At 40.4% G+C, this 17719-nt stretch overlaps 1 protein-coding gene across 5 annotated transcripts in view; it reads right to left on the bottom strand.

Moving 5' to 3' along the window:
• AFF1 (ALF transcription elongation factor 1) overlaps positions 1-17719 on the bottom strand; it is a 188799-nt gene that overhangs the window by 43626 nt on the left and 127454 nt on the right. For 4 of the 5 annotated variants that reach the window (XM_081960189.1, XM_081960192.1, XM_081960191.1 and 1 more), the window contains 4 exons: positions 15036-15080; positions 13571-13657; positions 12027-12057; positions 10173-10224 (listed from right to left, as the gene is read on the bottom strand). In XM_081960189.1, coding sequence (XP_081816315.1) covers positions 10173-10224; positions 12027-12057; positions 13571-13657; positions 15036-15080 — 215 coding nt within the window. The remainder of the gene's footprint in view (positions 1-10172; positions 10225-12026; positions 12058-13570; positions 13658-15035; positions 15081-17719) is intronic. The other variant, XM_081960190.1, reaches the window with a different exon arrangement.

Raw genomic sequence — 17719 nt, 5'->3', positions numbered from 1 at the left:
CATGTAACAGCGACTCTTACGTCTCAAGATACTATCAGGATGTCCGAGGACATCTGTCTGCTCACGTCCCTGTTCAAATAGGCTCTACCAAATGTTGGCTTCTGATGACCTTGTATCTTATATCAAAGCAAAGGTTATGATATTCTCAAGAAACATAAACACATACGGATGGGATGTAGGCAATGTTAACACACACACACACACCTGTATCCAGGTTAAGTCCCAAGTTTCCTGTCTACTGGACAGCAATTACATACGGGTGGCATTTAAAGTTGTTAAGGCCAAGGAAAGCAGTCAAATGATATAAAATTTTCAGGTGGGTAGCCATAAAGGTTCCTAACACTGAAAAATATTCATTAAAATTTTTATATTCCAGACCCTCTGATGTATTCCCACTGTGTGTTTACGCTTGGAATGAGTGATGGCCCTCTGCAATAGAGTGAGGTTGCTTAAAATATTGACTTTAGTAGAGATTTTTATCTTGATCTTCAACCTCTAATATCCTGAATGATTATATTTCTTGGAAGAAAAAAACTTGAAAATAGCATTTAATATTTTAGATTTTCCAGTCAGTTTCTGAGAAGGTTAAGATCATATTCAGGTCGTGGTTGTTAAGATATAAACCACCAAAAATAATTTGATGGGAAGAGGCCAAGCCAAGAATCTTTACATTATTATTTAATCTTGCTTATGCTTCACATCTCCTGCTGGATGTCTTACCATCAATGTCTCTGGAAAAGAAATATAGCAAGGTATCCTTAAAATTGAGTGATCTACATGCAGACAGAGAAACAGATGTAACCACGCACCAATTCCTGCACTGCTGCTAAAATGCAGACCCTCATTCAAACCTACCCCTTCTAACCAAATTAATAGTAAAATAGAGTCATTATGCAATCTTTTGTCAGATCAGTCATTACAATAAAACTGTGTGTATGATTGACTGTTAAATATGTTTTAGCAGAATGGCTGATTTGTAATCTTGATACTTTATAGATGCTAGGCTATTGAGAATATTTTTTGTGTTGAACATTGATTGCACCCAAATTACTTTTTGATCATAAATAAAGACTATCTAACAGTTACACACATCTAGGTTTTCATCAACATCAATCAAGGAAATAGTAATAGTACTGCAGACTGCAGATACCGTTTCACAGTGCTTTACAGCCCTCTCTAAGCGGTTTGCAGAGTCAGCATATTGCTCTCAACAATCCGGGTCCTCATTTTACCGACCTTGGAAGGATGGAAGGCTGAGTCAACCTTGAGCCAGTGAGAATCGAACTGCAGAATTAGCCTGCAATACTGCATTTTAACCACTGCACCACCACAGCTCTTTCAACTATACTGTATGGAAGAAAAGTGTTTGAAAGTTATTTTAATAATTTCTGTCACTATTTCTCCTTCAGAAGATATGCAAAGCAGCTGAAATTTACACATATTTTACATGCAAAAATCTTAGCTTCCATCCCTGCCAATTCTAGGCAGAAAGGATTCAGGATCAAAGCTAGAGAGATTTGTCAATAAGTTGTCATATGATTCGGGGCTAGATGTCCCCAAATTACTGTAAAGTAGCCTGCATGTTACTAAAAATCTGTTATTAAAAGGGGGGGAAATCCCACTGGAGAGTTTTAAATGAGAAGTGAAAACTATCAACATATATCTCGCTATCGAGGGAGAAGAGGAAGAAGGCGAACACCTGCCTCCATTAACTCTATCATCATCATCGTCATCATCATCACCACCACCATAGTCATAATACTATATACCATATTTTTCGGAGTATAAGACGCATCGGAGTTTAAGACGCACTAAGATTTTGAAGAGGCAAATTAAAACTTTTTACACTCTGCAGACCTCACAAAAACGGCCTGTTTTTCAGGAAAACGGGCCTGTTTTTTGTCAAAAAAGGGCATGCGTAGCCTTTAGGAGGCTTGTGGAGTGTTACTGGGGGGCGGGGGCGGGCAAAAACGAGCAAAAAGTGGCCCATTTTTCACGAGAACAGGCCCATTTTTTGTCAAAAAAAGGGCACGAATCACCTTTAGGAGGCTTATAGAGTGCTCCTGGGGGGTGGGGGGGCAAAAAATGCCCTGCTTTTCACTCATTTTTGCCCTCCCCAGCCCCCAGGAAAACTCTGGAAGCCTCCTAAAGGCTATGCACGGCCATTTTTGCAAAGGGGGTGGGGTTTCAGGACACCAAAAATGCTTCATCCAGTGTATAAGACGTTCCCAGATTTTCAGAGAGAGAAAAAGGTGCGTCTTATACTCCGAAAAATACAGTAATTATATTATACCTTCTGTATATTGCAGTCTTCGTGGTGGGCCTCCAGATTATCCATAATCATATTACACAAAATCATTCCGTGGTATTGGCAAGTTACCGAATACAATTACTAGCGGGGAAATCAACCCCTTGTTTAGCCTTGATTAATGTAAACAGACATTCTAATGAAGTTTGGTCCTTCGGCATTTGTATTGTACAACGAATCCTATTATGTAGAGGAGGAGATATATCAAGGGATTATGTCGGGATAAGTAAAACCCCAGAAGGCAAATCCTTCAGCTACCTATTGAAGTTAATAATAAGATCCCCTGCATGAATGTTCCTTTTTTTCCTGGTTCTATGGTATCGATTTCTACAAACACTATAAAACAAACAAGACATGGTTATCCAAGGAGAGGAAGTTTAAACACGTGCAGAAGAATTGTGGAAAAGCATACAAGAGAAAGGTTCACGTCCCACATTCTGAACTGGTACAAGATTTTTGAAAATTATCTTTTGCTCAATGGGCATCTCGTGGGCGGTGCCTCTGCATTTACCATAGTCACAAGTGAAGGAAGTGCAAAAAAAAAAAAAAGGACAAAAATGATTTCATTCCATCCATTTACATCCCATTGTTTACAGCTTTCCTTTCAGGTACTGATTAGATTTAGATTTATTTTGTTACATTCCACTCTCTCATTCCATGCTTCCTCAGTTCTCATGGGTATTCTGAACTGTTCTACAAACCATGCAGAATAGATGATGGAGCTAACTATTGGAGTTCAGGGATCTGGTTTCATGTTGCCACATCATTCATCTAAGCACATCATGGGAAGGCGGCTTTAATAAAACTTTTCATGAGACCTTAGTAGGGACGTTCAAAAGGATAAACCACAGTCTGCTAAGAGTTTAGAACTGTTAGGCTTTCATTCTGCACAGTGGACTAGTAGAAATAAGAACCCACTCCACAATTGGTCATCTTAACAAATGCACATGCCATTTGTTTGGTACATTTAGTTTGATATAATGGTTAAGACGCTGTTCAGCCCATGTCACAAGGTTGCTGCTATGGGGAAAGTGGGAGCACAATGTTCCCTTATGTTGTACAAAATAAAAGGATAGATCAGGGGTCAGCAACCTGCAGCTCTGGAATCGTATTTGGCTCTTTCATCCCTCTGCTGCAATTCCATGTCACCAGTCAGCACCACAATTTTGAGAGGAGCTTCTGGGTTTTTTTTTGGGGGGGGGAGTAGCGCGTGCCAGGAGGGGACTCTATGGCAAAGGGCGGGTTTTCCGGTCAGCTCCATAATTGATAGGGCTTTCGGTTAGGACAGGTAAAGGAAAAAGGATGCTGCGCTAGGAGGAGACTCTATAGTGGGGAAACCGGACTTCCAGTTGGCTCCAGAATTGAACCGGAAAAGGGGGGGAGCTTCCAGTTAGGATCTTTGTGGCTCTTTGAGTTTGCCAACCCTGGGATGGATGGATGGACGGACAAACAGACCTGGCAGTGCGTACTTATGGTTGCACCTTATTGCTAATTGGTCTCATGTCTGTTGGCAGGAAACCACATCATTCTGGGAGTTGAAATCCACACATTGTAAAGAGTTACTGAGATTGGGAACTTTGTATCTGTGTGTTTGTGCGCGCATAAATAAAACAAAACATAATTTTCCCTCTTTAAAATAAGATGCCATTGTAAAGACTACTTTTATTGTCCAAAGATGGCCGCTATTTATTTTCCCACTCTCTTAGCATGGGTTTCTTCAAAAAGACAGACACAAACTGTCTCTATTGGCACATTATTAATAGCTTCCAGATAAGCTATGAATAATGCAGCAACAACCTTGCAATCGATGGATTTTTGCCAAGAAAGGACGGACGCGCCATTCATGAGTCAGCAGTCTAAAAAATGGGAAAGCGTGAAGAACGTTCTGTAGGGGAAAATTTCTAGAAAATTTTAAGAGGAGAAGCAAAACTTAACGAAGTTACATTTTCTCAAAAGCCCATCCCCTTTCTGCATTCTAAACAAATCCTTTCAGACACAGTACATTCTTACATTTAAAATCTGAGATTCAAGTTCAGTGAAATTTCAAAACGCATTAGAGTACCGAGAATATTTCTCAAATATCTTAAAGCCTGTCCTCTTAAAATTGTGACTTACAATGCAGATATAATTTTTAGCACTGCAAAGCTGAGAAGACAAGTAGCAAGACCACTACCAGATTTTTTTTTAAGGTATTGAATTTTTAGGCTTGCTGGAACTGGAGGAAACAAAAAACCCATGCAAGGTTTTTTTAAAAAAAATATTATCCACTCTCCATGCAGGAACTGTCTGATCTCTCTTTTAGTCACTGCCAACTAGAAACAATGAGCTTGCCCCTGCTCTTGTAAACAAGCGAAGAAGCTTCCATTCCAGCAAAGCCAGGTGTTAAATTTGAGAGCCAAAGTCAAGAATGAAAAAGCCCTTTGGGAAATCCATGTTTGCTCTGTAAAGCTGCATGCTTAATTTGGAGGCACAGATGCAGAGGGAGTTCAGCCTCTTAATTAGCCAGCACAAATGCTGCTTGTTTTTAGTTGGCTATGCTATGCAACTGAAGTGACTCAAGGTAGCTGGGATTTCAGGTGGTCACAAGGGAAGGGAAGGGAAGCATGGAGGGAAAGAGAAAGAGAAAGGGAGGGAAGGATAAAGGGAAGGGAAGGGAAAGAGAAAGGGAAAAGAAGGGAAGGATAAAGAGAAAGAAGGGAAAGAAAGAGAAAGGAAGGGAAGGATAAAGAGAAAGGAAGGGAACGATAAGAAGAAAGGAAGGGAACGATAAGGAGAAAGGAAGGGAAAGATAAAGGGAAAAGAAGGGAAGGATAAAGGGAAAGGAAGGGAAAGATAAAGAGAAAGGAAGGGAAAGATAAAGAGAAAGGAAGGGAACAATAAGGAGAAAGGAAGGGAAAGATAAAGGGAAAAGAAGGAAAGGATAAAGGGAAAGGAATGGAACGATAAGGAGAAAGGAAGGGAAAGATAAAGAGAATGGTTAATCACTCAGCAGAAGAAGCATGAAAGAGATTCAGTGATAGCCATATCTCATGTTATTTAATTATTGAGACTACGGTCATAAATTATCTGTATGTAGTACCCAATACACCCTTCTCTTCCCTTTATCCTTCCCTTCCTTTCTCTTTATCCTTCCCTTCTTTTTCTTTATCTTTCCCTTCCTTGCTCTTTATCCTTCCCTTCCTTTGTCTTTATCTATCCCTTCTTTTCTCTTTCTCTTTCCCTTTCCCTTTTATCTTTCCCTTCCTTTCTCATTCATTGGGGATGCAAGTTTTCCTTGGCAAGAGAAAGGAGAGCATCCGGATATTGCTTGCCCTTATATAAATCAGCATTAACCATTTTAAAAGCACAGCCACATCCAACGACTACACCCCATGTCCAGACATAATCGAAAAGGATGCAGACAAAAACACTGGAGCTGTTCTTTCATATTAGAGCACAAAATCCTCCAGGACAACTAAGCCCGCTATTCTAAATTTGGCATGGGGGGTATGGATGGGGCCGATGATTCCCAGGAAGACAGACAAGCAATTCTGTCTCGAAAGCCTGTGGAGTAAATCCCTTTTCATCCTCGGTTAGAAAGATCTTGACTTTTTTTTTCCCTTGCTCTTCTAAGACCAATCTGTCGCTAATTATATGGATTTAAGGTGCTCCTCTGGGGGATGAGATAAGCCGGTGGGGCCAGGTAGCAACAGTCCGAATTATGTATTTTCTTGAAAGAACTCTTACTGCACGGTTCAAAAACATGAGGGTGATTTCCTACATTTACCCGACAGGTAGTCCTCGACTTACAACAGTTCCTTTAGTGACTGTGCAAAGTGACAACGGCACTGAAGAGAGGACCTCATGGACATTTTCCACCGTTATCACTTTTGCCTCACAGTCACGTGATCAAAATTCAGATGCTTGGCAACTGGTTCATATTTATGATTTATTTACGACCGTTGCTGGGTCACGCAATTCACTTTTCTGACCTTCTGACAAGCAAAGTCAAATGGGGAAGCCAGATTCACTTAACAACCGGGTTGCTAGCTTTATCAACGGCGGCGATTCACTTAACAACTGTGGCAAGAAAGGTCATAAAATGGAACAAAGCTCACTTAGCAAATGTCTCGCTTAGCTCCGTAAATCGACTACCTGTATTTCATTCAGGGTAAATCATCCCCCTCTTCCTCCCCCCAACATAATTAGGCACAGCACAATTTAAACAGCCGTTATCCTTAGTAAAGCATGATCAGCCAAGCTTAACCTCTGCAGTTTTCAAGTAAGCCTGCTTTAAGTACTGTAGCACTAATATAACTGCTATTCTCTTTCTTGCAAGAGAAACTAACTTAGCGAAACTATGCAAATATAAAAAATGCTTGCTAGAAAATGAACTAAATGACTAGGTAAAGGTCACATGCAGCAAGTCCGGTCTTGACTTAACACTGTTAGTTTAACGACTGTTCTGTCGACCTTGGGGGGGAAAAATGATTTACGACCTGGCCTTGTATTTACACCACCCTTGCGGGTTACACGGTCACAATTCGAGCTTCTTGGCCAATGGCTCACATTTATGACCAGTTGCAGTGTCCTGCGGTCACCTGACCATGATTTGCGCCCTTCCCAGCGGGCTTCCCCGACAGAAGAGTCAGTCAGGAAAGCTGAATTTGCTTAGTGATCGTGTGTGTAGGTTAAAATCGTAAAAAATGATCATAAAATCGGGTCCAGGGATGACTTGCTTTGCAACCTCACCGACTCACGATGGAATTATGATCCAATTGTGGTCATAAGCAGGGGTGGTATTCACTTTCCTTCCCTACCGGTTCGCAAATGATAGCGCGTGCGTGCGTCCGCGTATGCGCTCAGCCTTACACACATGCGCTTTGGCTTTAAAAAGTGCCTAAATGGGATGCCACAGAGCCGGGGAGGGTGGGCGGAGCCTGCCACAATTTCCGCTATCGGTCTGAACCAGCAGACTCTGGTCATAAGTCAAGGACAAACTCTATGGTATTGTACATACTCACATTAAAAAAAACCTATAAAAATGTCAGAATTCTATAAATGTTTTCATCCAAACTTCTCCCTTCCTCACCTTTAAACTAGTAAGCTTACATCTCTTCATGGCCACAACTGCACTTCTCACACTCAAGAGGAGAAAGCTTTCAATTTCATGCTAATATAGGTTGCCCTAAAGGACAAGAGAATTTTTTTTTAAAAAAAAACACCTCTTGGCTTCAGAAAGTGGTCTGCTTCTTTTTTGCGTAGCCCTTTTCCAAAATAGTATTTCTGTCCCAGTTCTAGATTTTCAGCTCCTGTGGCTGGAAAATTATAAAAGGCACTGAGTTTTGGTGTACACAGCACGCAACGATCTAAATTGGAAGGGCTATCAAAATAAACGCATGACATCACGCATAAGCAATGAGTTGCTTGAGGGCTCTTTCCATGCCTGGGTTTACCTCTCTTATCTCTTTTGTTCTTTAAATGATGGGGAGAACTTGAGTGAGTGTTTTATAGCAAGCAAATCCTCCTGTGGGAATTCCATGAAAATTTCAAAAGAGCCCTCAATATCATACAGCAAATATTTCCAAGGGAAGACAGCAGATTAATTAAACCATTTGAACTTTTTTTGAGACCTGGGATAGTTCCAGGAACATTAGAAAACCATTATGTGGTGGGTTTTTTTTTGTTTTTGTTTTGATAATTCACAAGATATTATTTACTTGTCCTCACTTGTTTTCGGCATCAGCCTGTCTCCAGAAATGAAACCTGGTAAACATTTATTTACTTGCAAACAGTTCGGCACAGTGGCAAATCCTGAAGAATTGCTGACTGGAAAAAATTATTCATCTATTAGGACAGCCAGGCAGGATGGAACCTGTGCTTTGCTTAAGTAAGACGAAAGCCTTGGCAGAGATGTTAATCTTCCAGAAAACCCAACGTTATTCTCTAAAATCCCCTGAGCTTTCTTCCCACATCCATTTATCTCCCCACACACTTCTAGTTGTCTCTCTTCCCCCCTACAGAACAAAACCAAACAAAAATCACACTGGAGTCTACGGAGGAGGAGGAGACTCAAATTGGAAATGGTTGTTAAGGAAGCAGCGGCTAAGATATACCTGCAAAAGCCCTGCTATAATTTTAAAACATTCCTGGGATTTCAAACACAGTCAAGCTTAAGACAAACATCTCATTTTGCTAGGGAAAAGATATTATTTATATCCTGTATTTCAGAAGTGTGTTTGTGTGTGTGTGTGTGTGCGTGCGAGAGAGAGAGAGAGAGAGAGAGAGAGAGAGAGAGAGAAATAATATCATCCTTGACTTACGACCACAATTAAGCCCAACATTTCTCTTGCTAAGTGAGACATTTGGAATGTCTCACTTAGCAACTTAGGAATTTGGCCCCCATTTTATGATCTTTACCTTGCCACAGTTGTTAAGTGAATCACTGCCGTTAATTTGGTAAGACGGTTGTTAAGTGAATCTGGCTTCACCATTCACTTTGCTTATCAGAAAGTTACAAAATGGGGTCACATGACCCAGGGACACTACAACTGTCATAAGTGTGAGTCAGTTGCCAAGCAGCTGAATTTTGATCACGTGACCATGAAAATGTTGCAACGGTAAGTGTGAAAAACTGTCATGATAAGTCACTTTTTTCAGTGCCGTTGTAACTTCAAATGGTCACTAAATCAGCTGTTGTAAGTCAAATGAAATAAAAAAAAAACTTTCACTGACTGCATGGAACAGATAGCCTGTTTTTCTCAATTGTAGCCAACTCTGCATTGAAGCTACTAGTTTTTAGTAAAGGTAAAGGTTTCCCTTGCACAGATGTGCGAGTCGTTCCCGATTCTAGGGTGCTCATCTCTGTTTCAAAGCCGAAGAGCCAGCGCTGCCGAAGACATTTACATGGTCATGTGACCGGCATGACTAAAGCTCACGAAACGCTGTTAACTTCCCACCAAAGGTGGTCCCTATTTTTCTACTTGCATTTTTACATGCTTTCAAACTGCTAGGTTGGCAGAAGCTCGGACAAGTAACAGGTGCTCACTCCGTTATACGGCGCTAGGGATTCGAACCGCCGAACTGCCAACCTTTCTTATCGACAAGCTCACCGTCTCTCTCTCTCTCTCCCCCCCTCTATCTATCTATCATCTATCTATCTATCTATCTATCTATCTATCTATCTAACTATCTATCTATCTATCTATCTATCTATCTATCCTCTCTCTCTATCTATCTATCTATCAGTCCATCCACAGTACACTTTATCCAACCTGAAGCTGAAGCCAAATGCAGATAGAAAAACATTTTCATGGAAACTGGAGAATACTAGATGGAAGGAGAAAAGATGCCCTCCTGGTTCCTCCTTTCAACATTTTTAATTGATATTACCGCCGAACTGCTGACCTTTCTGATCGACAAGCTCAGCGTCTTAGCCACTGAGTCACCGCGTCCCTAGAACTAGTTCTTAGAAATACCCAAATGATCTCCTTAGCAGTATCTGACAAATAAAAAAAATTGATAAGACTATCAGGTTGTTGCCAAATTCCTAATCAATTCAAATAAATATTTAATTTAATTAATTAATTTGCCAATTGGAATGTACTATATCTCTGTCCTCGTCGAACCTGTTGAATACTTCGCACAAAGAGTAACCGTTTATTAACATTATAGTAACCTTATTATTTCATATTTTTGCAAGTAGAGAATCTCCATTTGAAGCAGGCAAAGGCAGTGCCAGAGCCTAAGTTGTTCTTTCTGCAGCAGCCACATTTCAATTAAGTTAAAGCTACCTGCAATAAATCTCCTCTCATTCACTAATGACTGGCAGATTTCGCTAATGAATGACAAACACACCAAGGGGGGAAAAAGTGCAGTGACTTACGACGTCCGTTGCTGAGAAACAGACAAAGTCTTCAAAGGCGTATCACACTGTTCTGAAAGACACCAAGGGGGCAGGGAGGGAGGGAAGAGAAGATTTGGGGTGATGAACATTTCGGATTTTTTGCATTGTTTTCTCTTTTTTCTCTGTCTCTCTGTGACATTTAGGATGGGGATCTTTAATTCACGATATATACGACTTAGGCAAAACTTTTCTGTTTTTATTTTTATTCCCTAGGTTAAAAAAAAAAAGAATACTTCCAAATAATCTCAAACGTGCCCCCTTTTTTTCTTCAGAAGGCAACTGGGCTGTTTTTCCCCCCTTGCGGAATAAGAAAATGTTTCACTTCTCATCCAAGAAGCTTCATCAGTTCTGATGGAGGTGAGGTGGGGGAGGGGAGAGAAATTTTTCTTCTTTTAAAGAAAAAAAGCTCCCATTGAGATAACTATGATCTGGATGACTAAAATCTCCACAGACATTTACCTCCAAGCACGTTGAGGGATTTTTAAAAAGGAACTTTATAACGAGTTTGATTTGTCTCTGCCCCATTAAATATTATAAGGTTGGATAAATATAAACAGACTGAAGCTAAAACAGGCCAGGTTGAGAGAATGGCTGCCAGTAAAAATCCGTTAAGCTTTTTTTTTCTTTTTAAAAGAGGGCAGAATTAATCCATGTTGCCTTCTAATATTCATGACATTGCCACGTATGAGACGTTTTAAAGGATAAGTGGGTGATGTTTTCTAACAGCACTAGCAATTGCCATTGTCAGAATAATCTGAAGCAACAGATTTCAATATTTCATCACTGCCCCCATCGCCACAGGCATGTTCATGCTTTTCTTTTCACATCTTTTGCAATGTGCTAGTGACACAATGGCACATACACTTTTTTAAAAATGTTATTCGTTTTTTAAAGCTTAATTTTTATAGATCGTCACCCAGAAAAAGATGGTGGTTTTAAAAGTGTCAAATACAAACAAACAAATACCTAATGAATGAATAAATAAATATGCCTTGTGACATCTAAAAGCAGTAGAACCGTGATGGCACACCTATGGCATGTGTGCTCGAAGTGGCACACCGAGCCATGTTGCCTGGCACGCACGGCACTGGCCATTCCTCTTCCGGGTTTTTGGCGCGCAGGAGCAGGCACCGATCAGCTGGCCTTTGTGCATGCAGCAGTGCTGGAAACTGGAAGAGCTGGTCTTCCATTTTCCAGCATGAGCATGTGCTTCTGACCAGCTCATCTCCTACCCTGTTTCCCTGAAAATAAGATCTCCCCAGATAATAAGCTAAAATAAGTCCTCCCCTAAAATATTTAACTGCATGGGCTGCCGGTCTCTGCTATTTAAGGGGGGGAGGGGGGAGCATACTTCATGTGCACCTGCCATCCACATGGAACGGCCTCGCGGAGGCAGCTCCCGCAAACTCTAGCTATCACGCCCCTTACTGGTGGCTGCAAAGAGCAGCAGGCCCAGCGACGCTAGGGGTGGCAAGAGTGTGCCAGAAAGAGACAGAACTTCTGGCCCTCTCTGGATCAGCTGATCTGTGGGCCGCGGGCTGAGATTAAGGGGCGTCCTGCACCACAATAATAATAAGACCTCCCCGAAAATAAGGCCAAGCGCTTATTTTGGGGGTCAAAACAAAAATAAGACGCTGTCTTATTTTCGTGGAAACACGGCAAAACTTATCAGAATCAAAGACTGCTTCACTTAATCTGTAGCCAAAAGCCTGAGATGCCATTCCTTTTTTTCACGTTTCATGTTACATGAATTCTGTGTGTAATCTGTGAAAATGAACAAAGAACAGCAGGTTGCGGCAGTTTATAAATTTAGACTATGGTCTTTATACTTACTCTGAATTACTGATCCAGGCTGCTGAGTTTCCTAGAAAACAGAAAAGGAAGGATTTTTATATACAACCCAATAATTTTATAAATATAAATAAAAAATAATTTTATTTCTTCTTTATCATAATAAATATGTATTTCTTTATAATTGCCATCATCATATTATTATATTATTATACTGCATAGTACGTTCCATAGTACTAATGTTAACATTCTAAACGGAAAATAATAGAAAAGAAAACAGGGAAACTATGCATTTATTTCATTTATTTTTGTCAGGCACAAGAAACCAGGAGCCAGAATAAAGTAAAGAAAGCACTGCGAGTTTATTCCAAGCAAGCTATAACCCAGGAATATGAATTAATAACAGTCAAGCTCCAGATAAGAATCGTGGACTTTAAAGGGGGCTGGACTTAGGTCTCTTTTGCGAGTGTGCGGATTCTAGTCTGATGACGTGTTTCACCCCACCCTTGGGCTCAACCTGGTCATCTCCTACAATTTGCACTCGATTTTCACCCCATCCTTGGGCTCAACCTGGTCATCTCCTACAATTTTGTTCGATTTTGTTCACACATGCCGACACATACCATCACCTCTCATGATGACTTACAAAACTAGCAGGATAGGAACAAGAAGCACTGGAAGAAAAATGTTTTCAATTGTGAAAGAATCGGGGCAAAAATCAAACTTCTGTTTAGCAATTCCAGGATCTTATAAGTACTTAAAAAGCACAAGCAGAATAACAGTAGTTATGAGATTATTGACATCAAATAATGGAGCATAGTGGCTCACATGGTTAGGATGCTAAATTGGAGGTTAGGAAGCCCACATTTAAGACCCGAGTGCTGCCCTGGGATGGGGTAAGCTCCTGTCCTTCGCTTCGGCTCCTTCTGGGATCATGAAAGAAGTCCGCAATTGGGCATCCTCCGAGCAACAGTGATGTCACTGGATAATTCTTTCAACCCAGAAGCCTCAATGCTTCTGACATGAGTGCAATGCAATTGGCATCAAGTAAGTAACTCGGGAATTACATGTCTTTGGGCATAATGAATAAATCTAGTGTAGCTAATTTGTTCTGGATGCCCTACACAACTCCTAAAATAATCAGGCAAGTATGACCATAATGGGGAATTCTGGGAGTTGCATTTACTCTTGTGGAGGGTATTCCCACATTGTAGAAGGCTTCGGGCATTTAGGAGTTAAGGGAAGAGAAGTTATAAATTATGACTTTCTACTATGGAACAATTGTACACGTCATGATTTTTAGGAAGACTTGCTACCTTTTCTTGAACATAAAATGACTCACCTTTAAAATTACATGTTAAATAAAACAATGATTCCAAAAACATAAACATAACGAATATTTACATGCCCACGGAGATTAGTTCAAAGCAACAGTTGCACAAAATAAACTATCTTTTTATGACTGTTTGTTTTGTCCTGCAAACTTTTCTTCTCTGCTAGAAACAATACATTGCTAAAATGAGTTGATGACATGCATTTTCATACATTAATTCACATAGATGGAATGAAAGATTTTGTTTCTTCACCTTTACAGGAAATGGAAACTTTGATGGCTCAGCTGTGCTAGGAGTATGGATTGCTGTCAAAGGAGGTGGCCATGAATGGGTCATTTCCTGGGAAGAAATTGAGAATAATAATAATCAGCTCTTAATTCCTAACTTTTATTACTTCCTCAGCTGCAAAAAGAAGAAGAAAATCTTCCAACAGTAACATGGGGATGTAACTGAAACATTATTTTTCTAGGCTTTTGCATCTTAGAGTTCGAAGTAATCTTTGAAACTATCATCAAAACAATCAGACTTTGATTCCTTAATATTTGATTCCTTAATATCCTCTGCATTCAGAGGAATGCATGCTATCCTTCTCTTCTCCTTTCATATTCCTTTATCTTCTATTCTTTTCTACAGTTTTGAATGTGATAAATAATGGCAATGTGTGGGGCAGCATTAAAAGAAAAAAGAAATATCCCAATATGCATAGGGAACCCAATCCAAATTCTACCCCTCCCTTTTGTTTTTTCTGAATTTATCATATTTTTCGGAGTATAAGAGGCACCGAGATTTTGAAGAGGCAAATTTTTAAAAAGTTTTTGCACTCTGCAGACTTCACAAAAATGGGCCCATTTTTTGTCAAAAATAGGGCATGCATAGCCTTTAGGAGGCTTATAGAGTGTTCCTGGGGGAAGGGGGTGGGGCAAAAACGAGCAAAAAATGGACCTTTTTTTGCTCATTTTTGCCCTCCCCAGCTCACAGGAGCACTCTATAAGCCTCCTAAAGGCTATGCACGGCCATTTTTGCAAAGGGGGCAGGGTTTTGAGAGGCCAAAATGCTTTCGGTGTATAAGACGCATCCAAATTTTCACCCTCTTTTTTGAGGGGAAAAAGGTGCATCTTACACTCCGAAAAATACTGTAGTTTGTGCTATCTTTTAGTATTGAAAAACTCTTCAATCAAAAATATTTTTTTTTAAAAAGGAAGCCCAATCAAAATAAATTCAGTGGGTTTTTTGGATTTCCAAGTTGCATTTCTTCCAACAAGCCAAAGTTTGAAGCCAAATTGTTTTAAAGATAAAATAAACCACAAATTGGATTTCCTTATAAAGTTTAAGCTTGGATAGGAAATTCTTGATCATCTGTGCTAAGACAAGGAGCCAGCAGGACAAGAATGCTTTTTTTTTTTAACCAAGAAGCCAAAATTTCAGAGAATGATAACTCATCCGCTTGGATAAACACGGACAATGTGTTGTTTGTAGTCCTTCTATTTTATTTTAATTTTTTGGTCTGAAACCAGAAATTATTTAAAACATTCAAGATGATATTCTGCTTGAAGCCTACTGATCAAATTCTGCAGCAAAGAAACATGAGCAGCATTATAGACAGGGGAGGGACCCTACATTTTGGTGATAATGATGATCCAGTCGTTTAAAAAAAAACCATGAAATTAGTACTGCTTCCTTTATGGCATCCTTTTCCACTTAATGCGAATATACTCACCTTCAAAATTTCTTCAACACAATGGGCTTCATTGGAGTAAGACTGCTGAAAAACATAAAGAGGAGAATTGTAAATCCATGAATTAGGAGTACATTCATGTACAGAAAGATACATCACAATACAAGATTTGAGTTACAATATCTATTGCAAGAGAAAACAGGAGTGGCGAATGTTGGCATGAGCAGCTAGTTTAAAGACAGAATTTTCTCTCCCTACTTTTTGGGTTAAAAGGAGATTGCTATTTTTTTACGGGTCTTCAGTTAAACTATACAGCAAAACCTGCATGAAGACTACCGTTGACAGACCTAAGACTAACAGTGAGCAACAAGTGATTGTGCTGTTTAACTGGCTGAAGTTGTGGTAGGTTACCTTAACCCACATTAATGGGAATTCCTGCATGAAGGTGAGTTATTTCATCTGCAAGTCAAACCTGAGCTTCATGCCTTAAGAAGGAATTTCTCACACCATGCCATCACTGTCGTGAACTATTTTTGCTGCTGCCTGGAAAGCACACAATATATTCACCACAGGAAGCTGCTCTCTTGAGAAATAGCTCTAGTAACTGCCATTAGAGGCTATTCTCCAAAGAATAATCCCGTTTCAACTATAGATGAAGCGGGTTTTTTTTCCTCCTGTTTCTTTCAAGACTGATGCCACACCCCATCACTGCTCTGAATGCTCAGAAATTCACCTCCATCCATTACACACATGCTTAAATGCTCCAGCCTTCAGAGGGAAGTAATTTTCATCTACATAGTACTGAGAATAAGGCAAGTCTCGGCATGATTCCAGCATATTATTCCAACATGTTTTAGCTTCCAACAGGCAACTAGAGTCAAGCTTCTTCAAACAGAAGGCAAGTGCTTAAAGACAACTGCTTAAAAACCAGTATTAATCTAGCAATAACGAGAAATCCAGAACCAAAATTTTGGTGAGAATTTTGTGAACCAATATGAACATTTAGAGGAGTCCTCCCACATCTTTAGTCTTCTGGGGACCTGACCTCTGTTCACAACTTCAGTACAACCCCGTAATTTGCTGGAGTGTGTAGAGCAGGGGTGTCAAACCTGCAGCCCGCAAGTATCACGTGCTGGCCATGCCCACCCGTTTAGCAAAGTGGAGGGAAATCATGATACATCACATGATGACGATGTGACGAGGAGAGTTTGACACACCTGGTGTAGAAACTCCTCATCCCACCCGACCCCACCCCAACACACAAACTCTGCACCTTTCATCTACTATATTCTCCCTCTCTTCATCCTGCTCCCTTACTCTTTTGCATGTGTTTCCTCAGTCTTCCATCTTCTTAATAATTCAATATTAGATGAACATTAACTTTCCGTTTTCTTATCATTATGTGCATTATTTATCACCAATTATTAATGAAAGCATTCCATGTCTTCATACCAGGTCAGCTATCCTGTGAAAGTTCTCCCCAGGGACCAGTCTTTTTTTTTTTTTTTACTTAGTTTGGGTAATGAAATGCCTGCAAGAAAACAGCCAAGCTCAAAGAGCTCCAAGGATCCCTCAATTCAACCCCGAGCTACAAATCTTCTCCTTTATTGGTACCAATGCACATGTTTTCCCATGGATGAAACTGTTCTGACCTAGGCTTCACAAAATCACAAAGTAGATTCCTTGTCTTGACAAAACCCCTTTTTATTAAGCTAATGTGAATTCCTCTCATTCACATCCAGCAAAGTCCCGGCAAACAGTCTTTCAAGGATGCATTTACAACCACAGACCTTATCAGGCTTGGAGAGCTGCCAGGTCGATATCTTCGCTATGCTGTACAAGAAAATACTTGGCAAGGAGTCTCTGAGAGTCACAAACAAATCTTCACACTAATTAAAACAACTAATTGTCTCCTGCAAACTCCCCTCCCCTTTCGCTCCTCTTTATTCCCTATGGGAGGGGCCATTCACCGTCCACCTATGCATTTACTCCCAAGTCGGCCCTTGTTCCTAAACTGCTCTCTTCTTGTGGCAGCTCTGCACATGCGCACATCAGGAACAGGCTCCAGCTGTTCTTCTCCCCCACTGATCTCCGACTTCAAAGGTAGCTGATAATTGTCAGACGGCCCTGGCCCCATCTCTGTCTCCGATGCAGAGAACTCATCAGAGCCTTCCCCAGACTCCAGGACTGGCCCATGTTCCTCCCCAAGCTCCTCCCCATCTGAGTCTGCTACCAGCTCCGCTGGCGGGCCACAACAGAAACCAAAGTTAAGTTGTAGGACTGATTTACAAATTTTACAGTAGTCTAAGACTTCCCAGCAGGTTGTAAATAACTTCAAGGGGGATCACACTGTTGCCTCAGAACTCAAACTTGGGCTTTTGAGTATTACTCATCTAATGAAATAATTTGCTTTACTGGGAAGGGAGCACAGAAGTTCATCAGTTTAGGGGTCAGAATATCACAATATTTCAGAATCACAGGGCTATAATTTTAGAGAAAGTATGCATTGTTTCCTGCAGTAACCATCTTAACCAAATTGCATAGTGAATAGATTTATATTCAAACAAAGATCCACTGTATTTATGAGCCAGTGTGTGGAAGGCAGGATGCTCAAGATAAGTCTTTGATCAAGGCAAGGTTATACTTACTGTTTCATATTATATTTGACTCTTGCAAGGAACTCCAAGTCTAATAAAGCTACCTGAGGTACATATTCACCAAGTTCT

The sequence above is a fragment of the Natrix helvetica genome (assembly GCF_964273705.1).
Source record: "Natrix helvetica genome assembly, chromosome: 7".
Lineage (NCBI taxonomy): Eukaryota > Metazoa > Chordata > Lepidosauria > Squamata > Natricidae > Natrix > Natrix helvetica.
Note: the sequence above shows the minus strand (reverse complement) of the source record. Positions and strands in the feature narration are given on the sequence as shown.